This window comes from Drosophila takahashii, chromosome 3L (assembly GCF_030179915.1).
Source record: "Drosophila takahashii strain IR98-3 E-12201 chromosome 3L, DtakHiC1v2, whole genome shotgun sequence".
In the NCBI taxonomy this organism is placed as follows: domain Eukaryota; kingdom Metazoa; phylum Arthropoda; class Insecta; order Diptera; family Drosophilidae; genus Drosophila; species Drosophila takahashii.
Window position 1 is genome coordinate 11,288,663 of NC_091680.1, and position 20,434 is coordinate 11,309,096.

Here is a 20,434-nt window from a genome sequence, read left to right on the forward strand (position 1 = left end):
TGCCTTCGCCAGCGACACCAGCTCACCACAAACAGATGCAAAGATACACAGAGATATGGATACGGATACGGAGGACATCAGATATCAGATATCGCACACGGCTAACAAGCAAGAAGACATTTGCTGGCATATTTTATGAAGAAAGTTGATGATGAGAAGGGGGAACGGAACAGATAAACAAATGTAATTACTATGGAGAAAGTTGAAAGGGAAAACATTGCCTGCTGTAGGTTGCTATTCATTTCCCGATTGACTGACTGCAAATCCGAATATTCCATAATTTATGCATTAACTGCCCCTAATTAGGATACACAGAGGGGCACCGTGTGCCACGCCCCAATTTAGCAGCTTGTTATGCTTTTTTACTGGTCCGCCTGTTTCGCCTGTTGTGCTATCAAAAACTTTGCCGCTTTAATTACTTACAAACTGCGTCGTCGTCGACGGCCTCGTTCGTTTGGCTACTGTTACTCCCGGGAAAGCTGTGGAAATTATGCTGACAAGCTCAAAGGCTTTGCGCATATGTTTTCAATGGCCTCCAAAGGGGGGGGAGGGGCAGGGAAAACCGTCGGCTGGCAGCATTAAAAGTATCAAATAACATGAAAGTGAAAGCGCAGTAAACCCCATAATGGTTAAATTAATGGCAGTCAGCCGGAACCGGAGGCCGCATCTCCAGTTTTCTGGCCGAAGGACTCGTCGTTGTCGTTGTCTTAACGCAATTTGCGCTGCCATTTGACGCAGTTTATGCAAATTCTTCTGTGATTTAAATTATGTAACACTCTCTATGGCGGCAACAATCAGCGCTCGCTTATTATTCATGATGCCCACTCTATGGCAGATTCGTTTCAGATTTTTATATCCACACAAACCACTCATATCGAACGTTGAATTGCCATGGAAGGATACATATTTGATGGGCCCCAGCCTTTCTCTTTGTCTCGATTTCGATGGGTTTTCGGGGGTTTTTTTTTTTGGGGCAAAAGACAATCAAGTCTTTCATCTATAAACAGAACCATTTGCATAATTCTGCAGTTTGGGTTTCAGGGGGTCGCATTGATTAGCCGTAGGGTTCATCTTTAATACCTAGGCGGTAGTGTCCTTGGTGTCTTTAATAAACAATACTGGCCGGTTGAGTGAACTGCTGACGTATTCATTGCAGCATGAGCAAGCAGATTTTCACACGTCCTTAAAAGAATCCTGTATGTGCGTCTGTATTTGTCTCTCGGCGTCTGTGTATCTGTGTATCTGCGACTCCTGCGTGGAATGTTTATTCTTTTTTTCTCGCCCTGGCCCCCATAATAAATTTCCTTTCACGGCAAGTCAATGTGCTGTTAACACGGCAATGGGCAGGACCACGCCTACTCCGCGCTTTTTCTTCTTCTTTGCTCCCCAGATTCCTTCTTCATTTTCGGCAGCTGCCAGGACACACATGGCCCACACATATATACACAGCAATATATATACGCACATACGTGTAAGTAAGACATTTTCTTTCATTGCAGACTGTTGACAGATTGTATGCTTTTTCATACAGAAATATCGATGGCAACGTGGCAGACTCATGGGGGTCATGGAAAATTGGGCTGTGGCCTTTATAAAAAGACCAGAGACATAACACTTTACCCACACTCTGCGAAACAAATAAAATTAATGATTTGGTGGGCCAGAAAAAAAGAGAGAAAAAAATACCAAATTAAAGGCGAGATTTTTCGGTTTGTCTCAATGACCTGAGATCCTCGAATCTGGCTGGAAACCGGCTAGCCGAGCATCGCCACCTGTCACTCTGGCCCGTACATGTCATTTGTTCTAGTGTCTCGTACGTGCAAATACTTTGCAATTCATTGGCACCGCCTCTGTCTGTGGGAAATTTGCTTATACGGCTCATTTGACGTGGCTGGCGTCGATGACTGGAAGCGGGACAGCTGCTCGGAGCAGTTAGCATGTCAAGCGGATGGCCCGCCGAGCTGCCGAGCTTTCGAGTTGCCAGGTTGCCCCATATGGAATGAAGTTATTTCAGCTCCGTTTGTGTGCTCCTCTTGCCATTTCAATCGTGCAAGTGGAAAGTGATAGGATTGTATGTTCTTTGGGGATGGTACACGCAGATACTTTCTATGAAGGGCTTCCTTGAAATGTTTTTTTTGAAATGCCAGCTTGAAAACAAATACAATCAAAGACCTTGACTGGCTATGATTATATTTATAAAATACTTGTTTACCAATTCTTTATATTGAGCATACATTTTGTTGAGCTTTTTGAGTTCCAATTGTCAAAAGATTACCAAGGTATTTAATTTAATCTGTATTTTAATCAAATCCATTATTTATTCTTATTATTTTTTAACTTTCTAATATTTTTGAAAAAAAAACTAAAAACGTAAGACCTTTATTCTGGTAATCCTCGGCTTAATCTAAACTCCGAAGCTAACTAAACCAGCTATCAAAATAATCCCAAATAATTGCCAGAATTATGTACAAAATACCTGCAATGTGATTTGCTAAACTCTTCAATTAAAGACTTAAAGGCTAAGTCTTTATAAAGGCTCGAAGAATTAGTACAGCCTAAACAGCGAATCTCGTGCGCGTTTTTCTTTGATGACCTGTAGATGGCCCGCCCGCTTTTCTTGTCTGGATCTAGAAAATCCAATAGCCGCAGGCGGCACAAGTGTTTTTTAGTGAACAATCTCACACACTCGCGCACATAGACTGCGTAAATATATAATGTAGCATAGCCGCCGGCCTGGCACGTATCGGAATTTTCGGGCAACTCGACGAGCGGCGGGCAAATACAATAATTTCACAGCTAAAAGAAAAATGTGTGTAAGCCAATTTCTCGGCCAAGTCGTAAATACAAGCGAGAATAAACTTATAAGCCGCTGGCCCACTTCGCATGAATTAGATTCCGGCGGCGAGTGGGGAAAAATCCCATAACGAAATATTGTTTGTGTTTGCATCGATGGTTGTTTCTGTTGTGATTGTTCTACACGCCACTCGAAAAATCGTATCTGAAGCCGGCCATTGCCCATAAATAGTTCTTTTTTTGGCCCAATTTTGTTTTGCTTTTTTTTTCTCTTTTTTGGGATGGCAAGGCGCAAAATGTTTTTCCTATTTCTTTGTAATAAACTCGTTGGCGCTTGGAATAAACAAAAGAGGAAGCCGTTCCAGGACACAACAGTTGCCTGGCCAAAAACAAAGGCCGTTAAGAGGCGTAGGCGCTACGTGCCAGAAGTTGCCATGTAAACATGGCCATAAACCAAGTAGCCGAAAAGGAGAATTCATGAAAAATGAAAAATTGCCGGGCAATTTTGTCTACCCCGTATCTATTAATTGGCCATATCTCTGGCTCTCTCTGGTCTTAAAGTCATATGCAGGCAATCAGAATTTATTAAGCTGCTAACAAGAAGCCACAAAATTGATTGAGTGCCACTAAGCATTTGGCACGGCTTAGAACAGCCGATGAAATACAAGTGAAAGCGGGATGAAAATGAAGAGAGATTAGCAAACACAGACAGGCGAGGATGAGGCTTATGAACTGGCTCGAATTGATTGAGTGCTGTTGGCCACCGCAAAAGATTTTCACGTGGCATTCATTAATAATAATAATGCAGGAGCCAGACACTGGCATCCGTCCATCCGTCCCTCGGTGGCCACATAAACCAATTGTCCGACTGCCAATGGCGCAAAATGTCAGCGAGCAAAAGGGGAAATGGAGAGGGGAGTCAATGCAGACGGCTGTGTCATTAAACTTTATTTATGCACTGGGTAAATGGAAAATGCTTGCAGAAACTTATAACAAAGCAAATTTACGCTGGAGTAAAAAAGGGGAAAATAGTTTCACTTGCAGAAAACTACAGAATAATTGCAATTTTTTTCTTTTATTTAAGAAAACTTGCAAAGCAATTATAGACAATACAAATTTGTTCTAAATTAAGAAAATATTTTTTTAATGCAGGAAGAGAAAAAGATAATTTTGTATATTTTTTAAAAAATACAATAAACCTTCTTTAAGGTTAAAAATAATTGGGAAATAGAAGCCACCCATTTGGCGATTTAAGAGAGAACTAAATTTTATAATATTTAAAAAAACAATAAACTATTTCTTCAAGTGTTTTATATTCAGACCCTTTCCGACTACATAGTTTGCATAGATGAGGTTGCGGGAAGCGAAAGCGGAAAAATGCTTATTGACTCGGTCTGCTTTCTCTCCTTTCGAATCCGCTTCCTCATTCTACATGTATTAGTATGCATGCTGGTTTCGTACTCACCATCGTGGGAATCGTAGAGATAAATTATTTTGCGCCAGCCATAAAATTGTATTGTATCAATGATGGCCTGATGATAATCCGGGCGCATGCTGAGGGCAAAGTCGAGGAAGCCAGACGATGGCGTAAGCACCTAAAACGCGAAAATTATGGAAAGCAGCCGCAAATCGAGGCGGCAGAAAGAGAAAGGACATGGCGAGTTAGTAAACATGAATCATTATTGAGTGCTCATTGTTGTTGGAGCCTCTTTTGGGCTCGTTTCGGGCATTTGCCGGGTTGATTTATAGGACGCTCGGCCTAAACGAGGCCAAAAGTGTGTTATAAATTTTTAAAGCGCACGCACACGACACAACTGGTGGGGCAGGCAGGACATCATTAGAAACAAGTGGCCAGGTTGCCCGGCCGGGTCCCAGCTCACTAGTATTTATAATGATTTGTACCTGGGCGGCTCATAAATATTTGCCACTGGCCCAGCTGTGTCCGGAGTGCTTTTTGGGTGGGCTTTGGCTATGGCTGCGTTCTCGGCTTTTCAAGGTTACCAATTTATATTGCGAGCCAACAGTGCGTATGATTAATATTTCATATTTAAATAGGCAAACGACCTTGGCACTCGCTCGGCCTCGCTTTAATATTTATTAATGTCTTAATGGGCTCACCTTCTCGGGGAACCAGGGCGTCACGAAGGGCATCTGGAAGGTGTTTGAGTAGGAGTGCAGTGTATCGAAGGAGTCGGGCGAAACGGCCCCCAGCATCGAGTATACGCCCCTTGAGAACTGGTTGCAAACTGCAGAAAGCGAATGGGAAAAGCACATAAAAATATGAGTTTTAATTTATGGCATTTTTGAATATTGATTTAAAATTAAGTATGTCCTACTTTATATTTTAAGCTTGGATTCATACTTTAACTAATTTTAATTTGATTGATTTAACTAATTTAATGATTTGCTATATTCTGATTTAAACTTTAAAATATATTGCAAGTATAGATTAATTATATTTTAATAGACATTTTTTCGAAACGACAACGCAACCAGTTGGATGAGCAATTTTAATGATTTTTCCTCTGAGTGGAGGGCACAAATTCAAATGATAAATGAAAATGGAAAAATAACAAAATAAAATGAAAGACTGGCTAAAAATGCGCATAATTAATACATTTTCAGCGTAACGAGATATCTTGTGGTGTATTTACATTTTATATTGTCTGCGGGAACGACGAAATATTTATGGATGTCAACTGCATCTCATGAATTCAATTCAGAGGAGAATCAAAATTCAATGGCTCAGATAATTATCGCCTAACGAGAGTTTTGTGTTCGCATTTTGCCCAATTGAATTATTGAATCGAGTTCCCACCCTCCCAAGATACTCACTCAGTCGGGACAATTTGAAGGCATCCGCCGTGTTGATCACATCCACGTAGGCCTGCAGCTCGAAGCGGCGGGATGAGACGTTAAGGTTGTGATTGAGCATCGCGTACTTGAAGGCCGACTGCACCTCGTCGGTTCCCTGCTCGAAGATGGCACCTGTTTGGGTTTCGGTTCCAGGTGAGAGGTAGAAGGCGGCAGCAGCAGCATGCAAAGATGTGTAAAAGTGCTGTTAGTGCTCGGCTCGGGGAAAAGTTTCGGTTTTTCGGGGAAGCTGCTCCATCGAAATTGTCAATTAAGTTCAAAGCAAAGGCACTTTAAACTTTGTAATTGCTTTTGCTCTCGAATTTTATTTGTGTTGTTGCTCTTGTAATTTTTTCTTCTCTCTTTATTTTTATTTTTGGGAAAAAACTTTGTTGCTGCCATTCTGGGCTGCTGTTTTGTTGTTATTGTTGTGGTGGGCAATTTGAGCCAATTTTTAAGTGGCGTTTGCAGCAAGCTAATAAACGTGGCGTTTCAGTTTTCAAAGTGGCCAAGGAAAAATTGGGGAATAAAACGAAACTGACTCTTGGCAAACTTCAGTCGGCAGATGATTCCCAAAGGAAAAATAGCAAGAAACTTAAAACATTATTGATTTAAGAAGGTTTATATTGTTTAAAAATATGAAAGTGTTAATTCTTATTAGAGTTTTCATACAAATAATCCTAATTAATTTTATAGAAACATTTTTGCTCAAAGATGTATTTCCTTTTAGACTTTGGATTAAATATTTTTACTTCCTAGCTATTTATTTTCATAACTGAATTCCGCTTAACGTAATAAGATAAACAAACATATTTACGGAAAACACTTAAAGGGTTTATAAGCAAAATGTTCTTGAATCAATATTTTCAGTCTTGAAAGGTGGGTTTTCCGAATGCTTGAGAGAATGGGAATTTCGGGGGCGTTCCTTACATTTTCCAGCCAGCTGAGGCGTGTGCATCTGAGCGGTTATAAAATAAAAGTAAGTGCCAGGACAAAACCAGGACACGGATGGCAGGAGGAGGAGGATTGAGGGGCAGGAGGGAGGCTGCAGCTCGAGTCGCTGTCAGATGCATTGGGCTTACGGTTACGGTTACTCACCTAATGGGATTTTCTCGGTTAATGATGGCTGTGCGCTGACTCCCCCGTCGCCGCCACTGCTCCATGTTAGCCATAATAAAAAGCTTGGCCAAAGGCAGCTCAACTTTAAGCCAAAGCGCATTTTGCAGCCCGTTGATACTGCTGCTGATGCTGCCTTCGCTGCCTTTGCTGCCCTGTTGTTATTGCTATATCCTTGCTATTCCTGCGGAACAGGACTCCTCTTGTTGTTGCTGTTAATTCCGCTTTTCCGCTTATTTTCTGCAGCTGTAGTTGTAGTTGTAGATGTATTTGTTGCTGTGGAGTTCGCTTGTCGTCGCTGGCATTGCGAGCATTTTGCCGCACTTAGCGCAGCATTTGCATAATTTGTGCTGCCTGCATTTGTATTTTCGGGTCAGCGATGGGTTGGGCGGCATTAAAGTATGTTAAATATATATCAGAAGATTTTCGGGAGATTTCGTTTTAGGTTATCATGCAAATTGCGTCCGTGTAAGTCGCTTAAATTTTCGGCTTTGTGTGCTTAATTAAACGTTTCCTGCTTATTGGGGCAAATTAGAGTGTGTTTTTTAAGACCACCCTTTTGAACCACCCCCCAAGCTATTCACTTTGGCACGCGTTGGCCTGCACGTGTCTCTGGCACCTGGAAAGCTGGCAACTGCACTGCGAAAAATAAATCGTAGGTACGTCAGTCAAATAAGAATTTTGTTGAATAAAAATAAAATAAATTTAAAGATTAAAGTTTAAATTTAATTAACAATGAAAACATGAAAGGAACAACTTTAAACTCTTGGTAAGTGAACAAATTTTTTATATTTTTCTCGTTAATTTATTTTTGTGATGTAAATAAAAAAAATGTTTTAATCAAATTTTTAATAAAATTGATTTATCTTTAAATTTTGGATTAAGACTTTACTTCTTGAAAAATTATGTGACAACAAATCTATCGTTAATCCTCTGAATCCTTTAATATTAAATCTTTGAAAAATAACTTAAAAATACTAGAAATTCTGAAAAAAATGAGCATTTTAACACCAACTTAAAAAAAAATATTTAGAAACTATATTTCACAAACCTTTGAGATAAAAGTATGTTTGCCAAGGCTGATAAGTCATTCAAAAATTTAAGATTTATTTGTATAGATTTATATTTTAGCTATCTTGATTTGATTACTAATTTTGAAAGTATTTTCTTGCTCTGTAGCAACAGGTAAACTGGCAACTGCCACCTGGCACAATGGCAGCCGACTTGGCAACTGTCGCGTTCCATTCACTTTCCGCTGAGGCTCGCATTTGTGCGAGTGTGTGTGCGAGTGTGAGTGGGTGCGAGTGTGTGTGCCCAGTGAACTGTATGCAAATATGTACACCTGGTCTATATGCAGGTGTGCGGTGTGTGAGTGTGGGTGTGGGTGGGGGAGTATCTCCTCCTGCGACTGCTCTTGCTATTGCTCCTGCTGTTGTTTTTGTGCGTTGTCAGTGTGTCACTGTGCCAGCAGCTTGTGCAGTTATTGTTGCCCCTGCCACCCATCAGCCCTCCCTGCCACGCCTTCCTCGCCCACCGCCCCCTGGGCGCATATCCCCCAGTCGTTATCCTTTCGGTTCGCTGACTGTTTTTGTGCTGATTTTGCGCTTATTTTAAATGTCTTTTATGCATGTTGTTTTTGGTGCGCTCCCCTTGGCTGCTTTATTTTTGTTTACGTTTTTGTTTTATGCCTTTTATTGTTAATTATTTAAAATTGCAGAGCTCAGGCTGACTGAGTGACTGCCCGCTTGGCTGTGTGACTCTGGCTGTCGGTCTGTGGGTCCTCTCGAAAATGTCTGTTTTCCATATCCCTTTGGCCTTTTTACCCTGTTTTCCCTGTTTTTCCGCCCACATTCGAGCCACCCGAAACGCACGGTTATTGGAATTTTATTTTTGGATCGCCGTTTTACATATATGTGGGGCATTTTTTTACGTTTCACGTTTGCATTCCCCCCGGCTTTAATAATGGTTTAATTTTTGAAATTGTTTTTAAATCGGCTTATTTGAGGTATGCCGCACACAGTTGGCCCATCTGTGTGCGTTTCGTTCTCGTTAGCTCTTGAACATTTTCGGGCTTCATGTATTTTTCAAGGATAAATATTCATAACTTGGGCATTGCCTATCTGATTTTATTCAGGGGAAATCGATTTAAGTTGTTGTTTACTATTTGTGTAAACGATGTATGCACAGATTTTATCTTCACGAGATATCAAAATAGTATGCAGAGCAAGGCAAATATTGGATTTCAGATAAACTTTGAAAGTTATTACCGAATTATTTTCCTTTTTCCCCTTTATTTTTAAAAGAAAATGCTAATTAAAATTTAGCAAGGCTAAGTAAGTTATCGGTAAATGTAAAAGGGTAATAGAAAATCCCCAGCCAGAGTTCATTCCCCCGCACTTGAAATTCTCCAGCCTTTGAAGTTTGTTTTGCTGCCTAACCACTCTGTAATCATATCAGTTACAGTAACTAATCCCCCGGGCGAAAGCGGGAAAAAGAGAACCCTTTCCCAGCGACTGGGCCCATTCATTCATTAGGCAAACATTGACCGAAGCAATCTACATAAAACCACTTGAGTGAAAAGTTGCAGTCGGTAGTCTATTTTAGCCGGGCCCATAAAAACCAGAGTCCAGAGTCCCGGAGGTTCGTGGTTCAAGCACCGGCGACAAAGGGGATTATTTAGCGCATTTAGAAAATAGGTTAACAGACGCTTAGTATTCATATAGCCTGGAAGCCTCGAAGGCACTGGCACTCGCAACTTTATTCGTTATAACGACGATGGCAAAACTAACGCAAAGTGCGACGAGAGCTGCGACTCGGCCGGTTTCCATTAAACGAATGATCCCACTTAATTAAATTTAAATTAGGAGCCTAAAGTTGAACGTCACGGACGTTTAAGTGGCAGCGAGTTGAGTCGGCCGACGAAGGGGGGTCGCAAACAAAAAGGGCGTCTTGGAGCACAGGCGGACCCAGATAAGTGAAACGAATGAATGGACATTTAGGGCAAAAGGAGCTGCTGCTGCACTGCTGTCCTGCCGAGGCACTTCCGTTAATTAAATAATTATTTTGTAGCCACTGGCTGATTACTTTTTGCCCGACTCTCGCCTCTATTCATTCGCAACTTAACACGTTGCTCTCGGGTTTTGAGAAACTGAAAATAATACTGAATCCGGGACTGACCTTTGCCGGTGCCCCAGTAATTTACAGCCAGATGATAGGCATCGTCCAGAGTCGAGACCTTCAAAATTTGCCTTTCAAAAGGCATAACGAGCGCCCACACAAATGTTTTCCTTTTCCCTCGACGACGGGCACGTGCCAGCGACCGTGGATGGAAAACAAAACGCGATGGCAGGTATTTAGCGGAGCCGGCGAGATAAAAATGTAACAGGAAAATTATTAGGCCGCAGATAAAATCCATAATATAAGGCAGCTCATTTGCATTTCAATGAGGTGATTAGTATGCCAATGTCATGCCGAAAAAGCAAAGGCAGCCATCACAGCCAATATCTGCATTTTCAATTTGCTATCATTTCTAATATATCTGCCTTTATGTTCTGTGTGCCAAAAATATATCTTTATACCTGACTCACTTTAATGTCTTTATGGCAAAAATACATCCCCTGTAATTAGCTTAAGTCCCGCAGAAATTTGAGCAGCGCGTGGCACTCGAAGACAAGTGCTTCGATAATTGATAATTTATTTTTCTGCCCCAGAGTCTGATTCTGATTCTGACAACTTCCCATGCCAACGAGGTCCAAAGTCACAAATAATGAGCACAAATTTCGCTGTTTATATTAATGCTCGTCAATACCCAAAGGTCGGGGAACTGGCAGTCAGTCACTAAGTCATTCCCTCAGTCATTCCCTCAGTCATTCCCTCACTCAGTCAGTCAGTCAATGGGGCCTCGACAAATTTGGCAACTTACAAAAAAGAGGGCCGAGCATTTGTCGCTGTTCATTTGCGGCTTACAATTCCTTCCAGTCCTTGAGATTTATTTTTCCTTTTTTTCTTGCTTTTTCTGGTTTTTTGTCGGTGGCTTGTAAGTTGTTTGGTCACACACAGCACACTTAAATTGCGGCTTTTCTTGCTTAGCTTTTTCTTTTCGGGGCGAAACTTGAGGAATATTTGGGAATTGGCTCTTAAGCGACTTTTACATTTGCATAAGCTGGCACACAATTTTAAAAATGATTGCCGCTACTTTATTATCACTTAATGCGCGCGACTCCCGTCCGTTTATATTTTTGCCTTTCTTTTTCTATTTTCTTTTTTTGCCCTGCGGTTTCTTTTACCACTCGACTCGAATTCGGTTTTTTGGGCCCGATCCGCTCTGGAGTTCGTATGGGTTTTTCTTGCGATTTTCCGATTTCCCTAGACCGCTAGAGGGCCAGCATCCTTGTGACTTTCCGCCGTAATCGTCCTGTTTGACGCGCGCACGACTGAGTACTGAGTTGGATGCTGAGCAGGTGTGGTTGGGCATCGAAATCCGGCCGGGCGACAAAGCTACAAAAATCCAGCCCTCTCTCTGGCTCGGAAAACATTCGGAAAGCCTCGGAAAACTCGGAGGCTGTGCTCAGTGTACTAAAAAGGGCGGCTGCGAGAGGGATTTTCCGGCTGAGAGAGCGGGCGCACACGCACTTGTCTGCAAAGCGACCAAAAGGCGAGAGAATCCGCCTGCAGACGCGTGTTTCTGGCAGTGTTACTGACCTAGTAACCGTTTTTTTCCCTTCTGCCGCCTTTCAAGTTTACTCTTTGCCAGAACAACAGCAGCAATAACAACTGGAGTACATCTTGTCGTTCTCTGGTCGGTTGCCCTTTTTATTGCCCGCTCGTGAGTGCAGCACAATCCGCAATTGTTGCTGTTGCTGCTGGCATTTGGTTAGTTGTTAAGCCAAAGCCGAGTGTTAGCCGGAATCCATTGCAAGAACTGAGAGCTGAGGAGCCGAAATCAATTAAAGCGCTTAAAGTAAACCCCTGGCAATTGCCAGCAGATTTATTCACACAAAATAAACTTATTTATGTGCGTTTCGATAGTTTGGAAAAGTTTACAATTTACAGAAGACTTATTTTAAAAGTCTAGCAAAATGATGAACAAGAAAAAACTTTTGGTGGAGTATTCTTATAATCTTAATAAATATAAAGGCATTTAAAATTAATAACAAATTATTACAAATAACATCACAAATTGTAAAATAAGTAAAAAAAAAGAAAAAGCTATTTTTTATTTTTTACATTTATTTTATTACAAAGATATTATAAAATCGAATGGACTGATTTCTATAAATACATTAACAAATTTTTAATTCACACAAATTTTGTATATGATTACAAAAAGTAAAAATGACCCTGTAAAAAATTCCATTTTAATGGGAACAGATAATGTGGTACCTCCGTTGCTGATTATCTTTCCCTCGATCCATTTTACACTCGCATATACATCGACATAAACAGAAGGCCAGTCGCCTTTGCCGCACCCCATGAGAAGACTCACGATCCCGTAGACCACATCGTCGTGCATCAAAGGAGCTCCCAGGTCCCCAATACACGGATTCTGGTGCGTAAAAGGATCAGGGTCTATGGCGCACAAGAAGTCAATTTCCTTGACGTTCAGCTGTTTGTCACACTCTTTGGCTGATATCAAGGTCACGTCTATATAAAGCAATTTCGCGGTTCTCGGTCCACCCTAAAGGAAAATATTAATTTATTTTATCATCAATACGATAAAATACTTTCGATTTTAACTTACATCAAACATTTGTCCCCAGCCCCCGACAAGACATTTGAGACCCGCTTTCGGAGGTATAACGGGTAATTTAGCCAGAGAAATATGTTTATCAGACCTCGGAAGTGGCTTCGTTAGTTTTAGTAGTGCCATTTTTTGCTTATTGTAAATTGTAAAGTTATCAGGCAATATTATCTTGTCTACAGGAGCTAAAAAACTCCTGCCCGGAATATATTTAAACCTATTGACAGATCCGGCAACAACGACCAGATTTCGACTGTCGTACACAACCCTCCGATCGCTTGATAGTTAATTAGGGATCAGTAGTTTCTAATGAAAACTATGCACTTACTTACTCAATCAGGCAATGTGCTGAGGTCAAAGCAAACAATGGCGTCAGGATAACCCCGGAGCAGAAATGATTGTCCCCAAAATACACGCTGGCACTTCTTGTCCTCACAGACACCACATATTTCGATAGTCGGAGAGCTTCATCATTGAATTTGCCATAGGACAGGCGCCTAACACGCTTAAGGGATGTGGAAGACAAGTTCTTGCAAGGATCTGCATATACGAGTATCAAATATAAATGTAGTAAAACCAAAAAGTGTTGACTATTCATGACAGCTTTTGCTAGTGTTATTACAAAACTATTTCAAGTAACGAATAAAATATCTAAGACCAAAACTTCAAGTCATTAAAGAGCACTTCAGGCCATTAAGAACAAACCTCTGAAATGTTATATATGTATTTCGCTTCCACTGTGAACAGAAGGTCCGCTTAACTGGGCTGAATTTAGAGTGCCTCTGGAATTGGCTGCAACAAAATTGGAGGGATTACGTAAGCGGCAGCCGAACAAACCGTTTTACATGGCAATTATGCAGGAACAAGCCTGACCCCTGACCCTTGCCCAATACTGTGTAGAACTAGACCCATTTCAGCAGTCAATTCAAGGATGAAGCTATCGTCCTGCAGGAGCAACATGTGTGTGCACGCGCCGCTGCTCATTGGAAATTCAATTTTCAATAAATGCACACAAATTGATTTCCAGCTCGGGGCCTTCGAGCGGAGTTACGAAACACAATCGGAGGCACACACACACATATAGCTGGGTGTAGACCCACACCCATTCGTATTCGCACACGCACACTCTCACCTGCATTAAGTGTAAAACTTTTCAATTTACGTTCTGTTGTTTTTCGAGCATCAAATATCCCCGGCTGTCAAAAGTATTTGTCGAGAGATTTTCGGCTCCACTAGGGATGGGTTCCGATCCATTTCGATTTGATCGCCGGTTCCCTTTTATCTCCGGGCTCGTTATTAGACTTTTTTTTTTGAGTTCGCCACTTAAAGCAATTCCCCTACCCAATCCCGTATTCAGTATGCCTTGTGCACACCTCCATTTCCCGTTTCCCGTATACCGTATATACCGTATTCCATATGCCACACGTATGCTCGCTTATCCGCGCCTGAAATTCCGCATCATGCAGCGCAAACACTTGTTAATTACTTTTATTATATCCACAGCTTCACTTGCACAGTCACGCAATTCATCGGCTGGGAATCTGGCGATCCTGGTGCCGGAGTATAAGTAGGGGTGATGGTGCCGGGTCCTGTGTTCTGGGGTTCCCATTTCCCGGACAAGTGCCGCATTATTGCCTGTTGCTTTCGCCAGTGGCACTGCCTCACCACAGCTGATGTGGTCGGCCGTAAACAAGCGGCAGCGAATGAGTGGGCGTGGAGTCCTGGCGTCCTGGCGTCCTGGAGTCCATACTCCATTCGCCACTCGACAGTAACGGGTCGTCGTCACACACAAGTAATTGCAATCAGCACCTTGGCAACAAGCAGCTGCGCCAAAATACGACTGAAAATAAAAAAGAACTGGGCCACGAACGTATTTATTTATAAAGCAACCCGTAACTCACGGTGCGTGCTGCCGTATATCTTAACACCTGAATGCCAAGCGAACGCGTGCAACTCAAGAGCTCAGGCGAGTGGATTTAAATTTATTGGTAAGTAATGAGATTTCATTCTTATTGCCATTTGATTTAAGGCGCACTCTTGATCTCTCTTTGCAGGCCTTCTAGTGTTGAATGGTCATCTGCCGGCAATTTATATGCTAATTATAAATTCTTAATTGTAATTTCTTGGGCACACGGAAAATACCGGGGATACAGATGTTTATTATACTGATTCTCATTAACAATTAAAGTTCGTAAAATATGTATAATATTTTGTATATATTAAAGTTATCATTATAAAAGGATTTAAAATCGAGTTTTATTTTTAAAGTGAAATAAATTATTTAAAGACATTTAATTTTTAATGCCGCTGATGCTATAGCCATTTTTTTTTATTACCAATCATTTTGACCAGCCTTACAAAAGCTCCTAATTTATTGGTCGGACAAGCATTGCCAGCACAATGGGGCGTATGCTTTGTGTTCGCATACCCCTGGGTAACCACGCGACGTATACGCAATGCCAGCTAAGCCAATTTTCAGCGGAACGAGTGCCGCAATTATGCGGCCTTATTCCATGTGGAAATTAACGCGAATTGCCAGCCATGATTGGCATTGTTTTCGTCGCGTGTCGCGAGTGTCAAGCGTGCCGCAAATCAATTGAAATCAAATGTGCAACAATAAAGAGCGGCGCAGGTCAGGTCAGAGCGTCGAGTTTCGTATCGATTGGCTGTCACTTGAGATGCGGCCGTGTCAGCCCGGAGTGGTAATAATTTAGCAACTAATTAAGCGACGGAAATGGGGAGGCATGATACACAGACACAGAAAGCGCACGGATGCAGACAGACAGAGATTTTTCCCCACCCCTCACACATAGATACAAAAGCCATGAATCCAATCCAAAATGGCGAGCACACACACTCACACAGAGATAGCTTTTCCAATTAAATTTATAACTTATTTATGATGGCAAGTAATCTTCTTTGGGCATTAGGAGATGTAATAAAAATGATTGAAATATAATTGAGAATTGACATAAAAGCCAAACAAACACACAATCATCCCACACCATAGCACACCACACACACATCTAGCTTATAAAATCCTGTCGGCTGCCTTGGCAGGCACTTACAATCAACGATTACCTTTACACCTGCCATTGTGAAAATAAGCCATAAGCGGAAATTACATCAAAAGGATATTGTTATATCGATGAGCAGCCATCGAGGAGCAGGCGTCACAGCTGTAGCCGAAAAGCAGCCAAATAGCACAAAAATAAAGTATGGCAAAAGGTGCCATAAAATAAATAACACGAGGAACCAAATAAACATTTTGGCAACGGGATTCAGGACTCGAGACTCTCTACTCTCCACTCCAGGATCCAGAACGAATCCAAAAACTTCCATGTGCCATGTGTGCCGGGTTGTGTGTTTTGTGGGGCGGATGTTTGGCATAAAATAGACTTATCCTAATGAAAAAAGTCTCGCAGGCACGTTAAGTAAGATATGTGATACCAGGAGGCGAAGTGGGTGAGGGCTCAGATGAAAACTGGAGCCCGAAGGCAATCTTTAAGGCGTCGAAACGTTAAAAGTTAGGCCTGGCAATAGTGAAAGCTAAGCGGCTTATGGCCCAGCAACATTGGCAACAAGGACATTCGAGAATAAGGTAGCACAAGGCCTCTTAAAGATTGCCAATGGGCAGATGGAGATGAAGCCGGAGATTCGCCGACTCATTTGCCTAGTTTGCGATACGATAAGAATTTAAATTGAAATAGTTTTTACGCCAGACACGGCAGACACTGAGATGACGACACGACACGAAATTCGTGTGTTCCTATTCCTATCCCGACTAATTTTGTAATTTATGCGGGACCCACAATTTACATAGGCAAATGAATGCCGGCGGAACGTGAACACATCCCTCGGGGGGCTTTTAGTTGTATTAACTTATGTTGATGGCCAGAGATGGCTTCAAACAGGTAAGTATCAGCATCGCTCGCATATTTTCGTTCGCCAAGAAGGCATAAAGAATTCACATCCACGCTGCTGCTGCTGCATTCCTTATTTGGGTCAATTGGAGAGCATCGGAACTTTATAGCCGGCTCTGCCCATTTTGCGCCTCAAAAGACCACTTGAAACCTCAAGGACCCAAGGACTCGCGAACCACTCGCTTCATTTTGTCAGCCCTTTGTCTTAGCCTGCGGTGAAATGTTTGCGCCGGGCATTGTCATCTGCAGGACGGGCAAAAGCCAAAGGAGTCAAGTGTTCATTATGCTCGAGGACGCCGCTCTCCGCTGGCCACTTGAGCAGTGTGAAAAAGTGGAAGCCATAGGACTCCGTGCACTTGAAAAAATAATTACGAACTCGTCCTTGAACTTGGTAGATTTTATTTGACTTTGGTATTCATTAAGAGTGGAAGGGGTATTTCAGGAAATTTATCTTATCAGGCTAAAAGCTGTCGTTGCTTATATTTCCTGTAATTCTATAGGAGAGTCTATTTTGTAATACAAATATTTTCTGTAAGAAAGGAAGGTCGTCAATAAATGGTTATTTAATAATAAATGATAAAAGATTTTGAAAAAGAACCTAACTTAAATAATAATATAAATATTAATATAAATAGGTTGATTTTTAATATTATAATTGAAAGAATGATTTTTATTAAGTCCTTTTCTTATGGAAAATATTTCTTATTTCTTAAAAGTTCCTATTTAATTTCAAGAAAAGCTTTCTTTTCAAGGCCTTGCACTCTCTGTCCTATTTGCTCTTTCTGTACCTTTTTTTCCGAGTGCTCCAGAGGCTGACAGCCTTTTCCCAGATAAAACGGGTAAATAGAAAGGCTGCAGATGCCGCAGCTGCTGTTGCAGTCGCATTCCGTGGTTATTGTTGTGGCTGCTGGTGGCGGCGGTCCTCGAATTCTAAAGTGGCCGGGAAGTTGCGACGTCTGCAGATTGTCTGTTTGATTATTTGAGTAGAATTTAATTAGCAATCGTGGGCGGTGGTGAATTTAATGCATAAATCAAATGACACTGGGCATGGTATTTTTTTGTATTTTTTGGGGAGCTTCAGCCAAAAGGAAGCGCCGGCAGGCAGGGCGGCGACCTAATTGCCAAATGACCTGCATTCGGGCTCAAGATACAAGGCGCAAGTGGCTGGCCGGACTCGGGAAACAAGCGGAAGAGGCGGCTGAAAGGCAAAAAACAAACAAACAGGAGGTAACTTTGTCGTTATTACCTTTTATTAACTGAGAAGCTCGGGGTTTGATGGGTTCCCAAGGGGTCGCGATGCCAAAACCCCGCGAAGATGTTCGCTTAAAGTGGTCGGGGAATATTTAAAGAATTATATTTTTGCTGCGGAGCCCAGCACTCCATTGTCTTTGTTATTCCTCGCTGAAGGGTATTCCCGACTTCGTTGCCCGGCCTGCTCTGCTCCACCTTTTCATTTCTTGTTTCAGTGCCTCTGGCTCGCGGCATGTTTTTCATTTTCCTTTTCAATTACCCCGCCGCGACGTTCAGTTGGCGCATTTCTCATATATTTTTTTCGGTCTGGTCCCGGGATTGTTTGTCTAAAAGGCAGGAGTGGCGGGAGGGGCGATATCCTGGATCCAGGATCCGCTGCTCCTTGCACGGCTCCATGCATTTAAGTCTAATTGCGAGGCTGCATTGTGTGCGATATGATATTTCGCTTCGTTTTGGACTTCAGCTCGGGCGGGGGCTTAGGCTAAGCGCCTCAGTTTAAGCCTTTTTCAGCTGCCAGCTGGGGACTTAAAGCCACCGAGCGGCAGTGGGCCAATGTAATAAGGAAATCACAAGGCAAATACAGGGGAATTAACTCAAAAGTTGCACGCAAATATCGAGAGTAGGAAGTGGCCATTCGAGGTCGCCGGAAGTCGCTAAAGTGCTCCACTTCCGGTCGCTCTGCTTGCTGCTTACTGTTATTGCTCCTTGCCGAGAAGAGGAAACGATGCCATCGGGGGGTAAATAAAAATTGATGGCCCATTTCGAATGGCACCGCCTCTGATTCGATATATCTCACTGTGCCACATTCGTACATCTAATAAACCAAATTTTCGTTAGCTCATTAAAATGGCCAAGAGCTCCTGCCAAAAGTGCCGCCATCGCTTGGGGCTGTGCATTGCGTACTGCGGATGCAATAAAGTGCAGGATTTATGTGCCTGCCGCCCGGCAATTGAATTAAGTTTTCCAATGCAGCCGCAATCGCGTCTTGTGGGTCGCATGAGGTGGTGGTGCCCAGCAAGGACGACTGTCTGCAGTAATAACTGTAATTTTTGGCAAATGTGCACGTCCTTTGCCATCTTGCCCAGCTCGTCATCTGCAACATTACAATATGCTTTTGGCCCTGCACTTGATATTTATGTCTTAATATATGCACACACGGGCGGACCCCAAAAATCTAAGTAATATTTCTTAACATCTCAAAGGTCCTTATACGAATATCCTGCTTTTGTCAGCTCGTTGCTCGTGGAGAATGCGTAATGAATTATTTAGGCCTGGCCCATGACAATTTATCGCCGCATGCATTGGCATTAGTTTAACTTAATTATGTGCTCTGCAAATTGAAATTAGTTTCTGGCCGATGTGATTCGGTGACCTCGCTTCCAAGGCTTTAAGTCACTCCCATAATCGCTTTAATATGCCTGGCAAACTAAGCTGCAAGCAAGTGGAAAAAATAATAATAAAGCTATCAAAAAAACGTGTAATTAAATATGCAAACTAAGTGACAATGTTTCTAGTTATTAAAATCGAAATTGTTGCGCGCAAATTAATTTACAATTTCGCTCGAGGGATTTGCCAGCGGCAAAGGAGGGCAAAAAAAGAATAATTAAATAAATAAATATAGACAGGCGGCAATCAGCTTATGTCGAGCAGCATTTCAGTTTTTCATAATTTATTTAGGCAAAAAATAAACCATTCAGTTTCCATTATTCCCGCTTGTCGGTCTAAATTTCTGGCCAATTCTTTAAATTTTCAAACATGGCCGGCTAGCTGGAAATAGCGGAAGCCTGCGATTTTTGGCAAGCGAATTCCATTGAATTTGCTTTCGAAATTTATGGTTTAGAAAAATGTTGCCAAAAACTAGACCGGAATGGTGGGTGGTCGTTGGGGGGTGGAAGGGGGATACCCAGCAGAGATAATAGCTTTTGATTACAGTTTATGGATGTCGCCTTTGGCTTTTGGTCTCCATGTGTCTGTGTTTTGGCCAGCAACTTCAGTTCGCCCCGAAAGTGGGCGGCCTTTTCGGTGGGCGGGCGACACAATGGCGACAGAGCAGAGAGAGAGCCCAGGACCACAACCTAAAAACCAGGTCCTGAAATAGAAGACTGGCCTACTACGTTGGCTTAGAGCAGCTCGAAATGTATGGCAGGCGTTTGCAATTATTGAAATTGTTCCATGGCACGAAATCCAATTGACTTTTATGCAAATGAAATTACGCGATTGCTCTCGTTTTTCGCTTCCTTTCGCCTCGCCTCGCATCGTAGCATCGTATCGTATCGTTCGGTTGTAGTAAAAGCAAAGCATTGATTTTTATTTACCGCCGTGAATTAAGTGCAGCGAGCAACAAAAGCGGCAAAAGCTTGGTGGGGAAAACACGGCGAGCCACATTTTCATAACGTAAGTGAATAGAAAATTGAATCAAATCTAATAATAAATGCTTTTATGCAGCCCTTAAGCACTCTGAAAAGATGACGACAATGCAGAGGTTCCAGGCGAGGATGAAGACGATGATGATGATGATGTTGTGGGTGGTGGGAGATTGGGGATGCTGATGGGGATAGGGATTGGTATTGGGATTGGGGCCTGGAAATAGGGTATCTATCCTCTTTACTCTGGGCCAGATTGGTGTCGCTCCGTTGGCCAAAGCTGCAATGTCGTCGCCGCTGGCAACTTGCAACATGCAATAGATGGTATATGTTGCTGCTGGATGTTGGATGTTGGTGGGGATGTTGCTGTTGTTGTCTATCACCAGTTACTTAAG

General features: G+C 42.2%; 2 protein-coding genes across 3 annotated transcripts in view; both read right to left on the reverse strand.

Annotated features, from left to right (window-relative positions):
• Positions 1–11,184, reverse strand: part of GluRIB (Glutamate receptor IB) — a 28,066-nt gene extending 16,882 nt beyond the window's left edge. Inside the window, exons 1-5 of the mRNA XM_017150043.3 lie at positions 10,685–11,184; positions 6,745–7,116; positions 5,629–5,781; positions 4,912–5,039; positions 4,259–4,388 (exon numbers count right to left, since the gene is read on the reverse strand). Coding sequence (XP_017005532.3) covers positions 4,259–4,388; positions 4,912–5,039; positions 5,629–5,781; positions 6,745–6,865 — 532 coding nt within the window. The 5' untranslated portion in view covers positions 6,866–7,116; positions 10,685–11,184. The remainder of the gene's footprint in view (positions 1–4,258; positions 4,389–4,911; positions 5,040–5,628; positions 5,782–6,744; positions 7,117–10,684) is intronic.
• An 852-nt stretch (positions 11,185–12,036) lies between these two features.
• LOC108063023 (blarinasin-2) lies at positions 12,037–13,115 on the reverse strand. Of its 2 annotated transcripts, none has more exons than XM_044394437.2 (3): positions 12,835–13,115; positions 12,503–12,779; positions 12,037–12,439 (listed from the first exon to the last, which is right to left on the reverse strand). In XM_044394437.2, the coding sequence occupies exons 1-3, from the start codon at positions 13,098–13,100 to the stop codon at positions 12,056–12,058; spliced, it is 927 nt and encodes a 308-aa protein (XP_044250372.2). In that variant the 5' UTR covers positions 13,101–13,115; the 3' UTR covers positions 12,037–12,055. The 2 variants fall into 2 exon arrangements, with proteins under 2 accessions (XP_044250372.2, XP_070072048.1); XM_070215947.1 differs by having other exon boundaries at positions 12,041–12,439; positions 12,831–13,114.
• Positions 13,116–20,434: the final 7,319 nt, after the last annotated feature.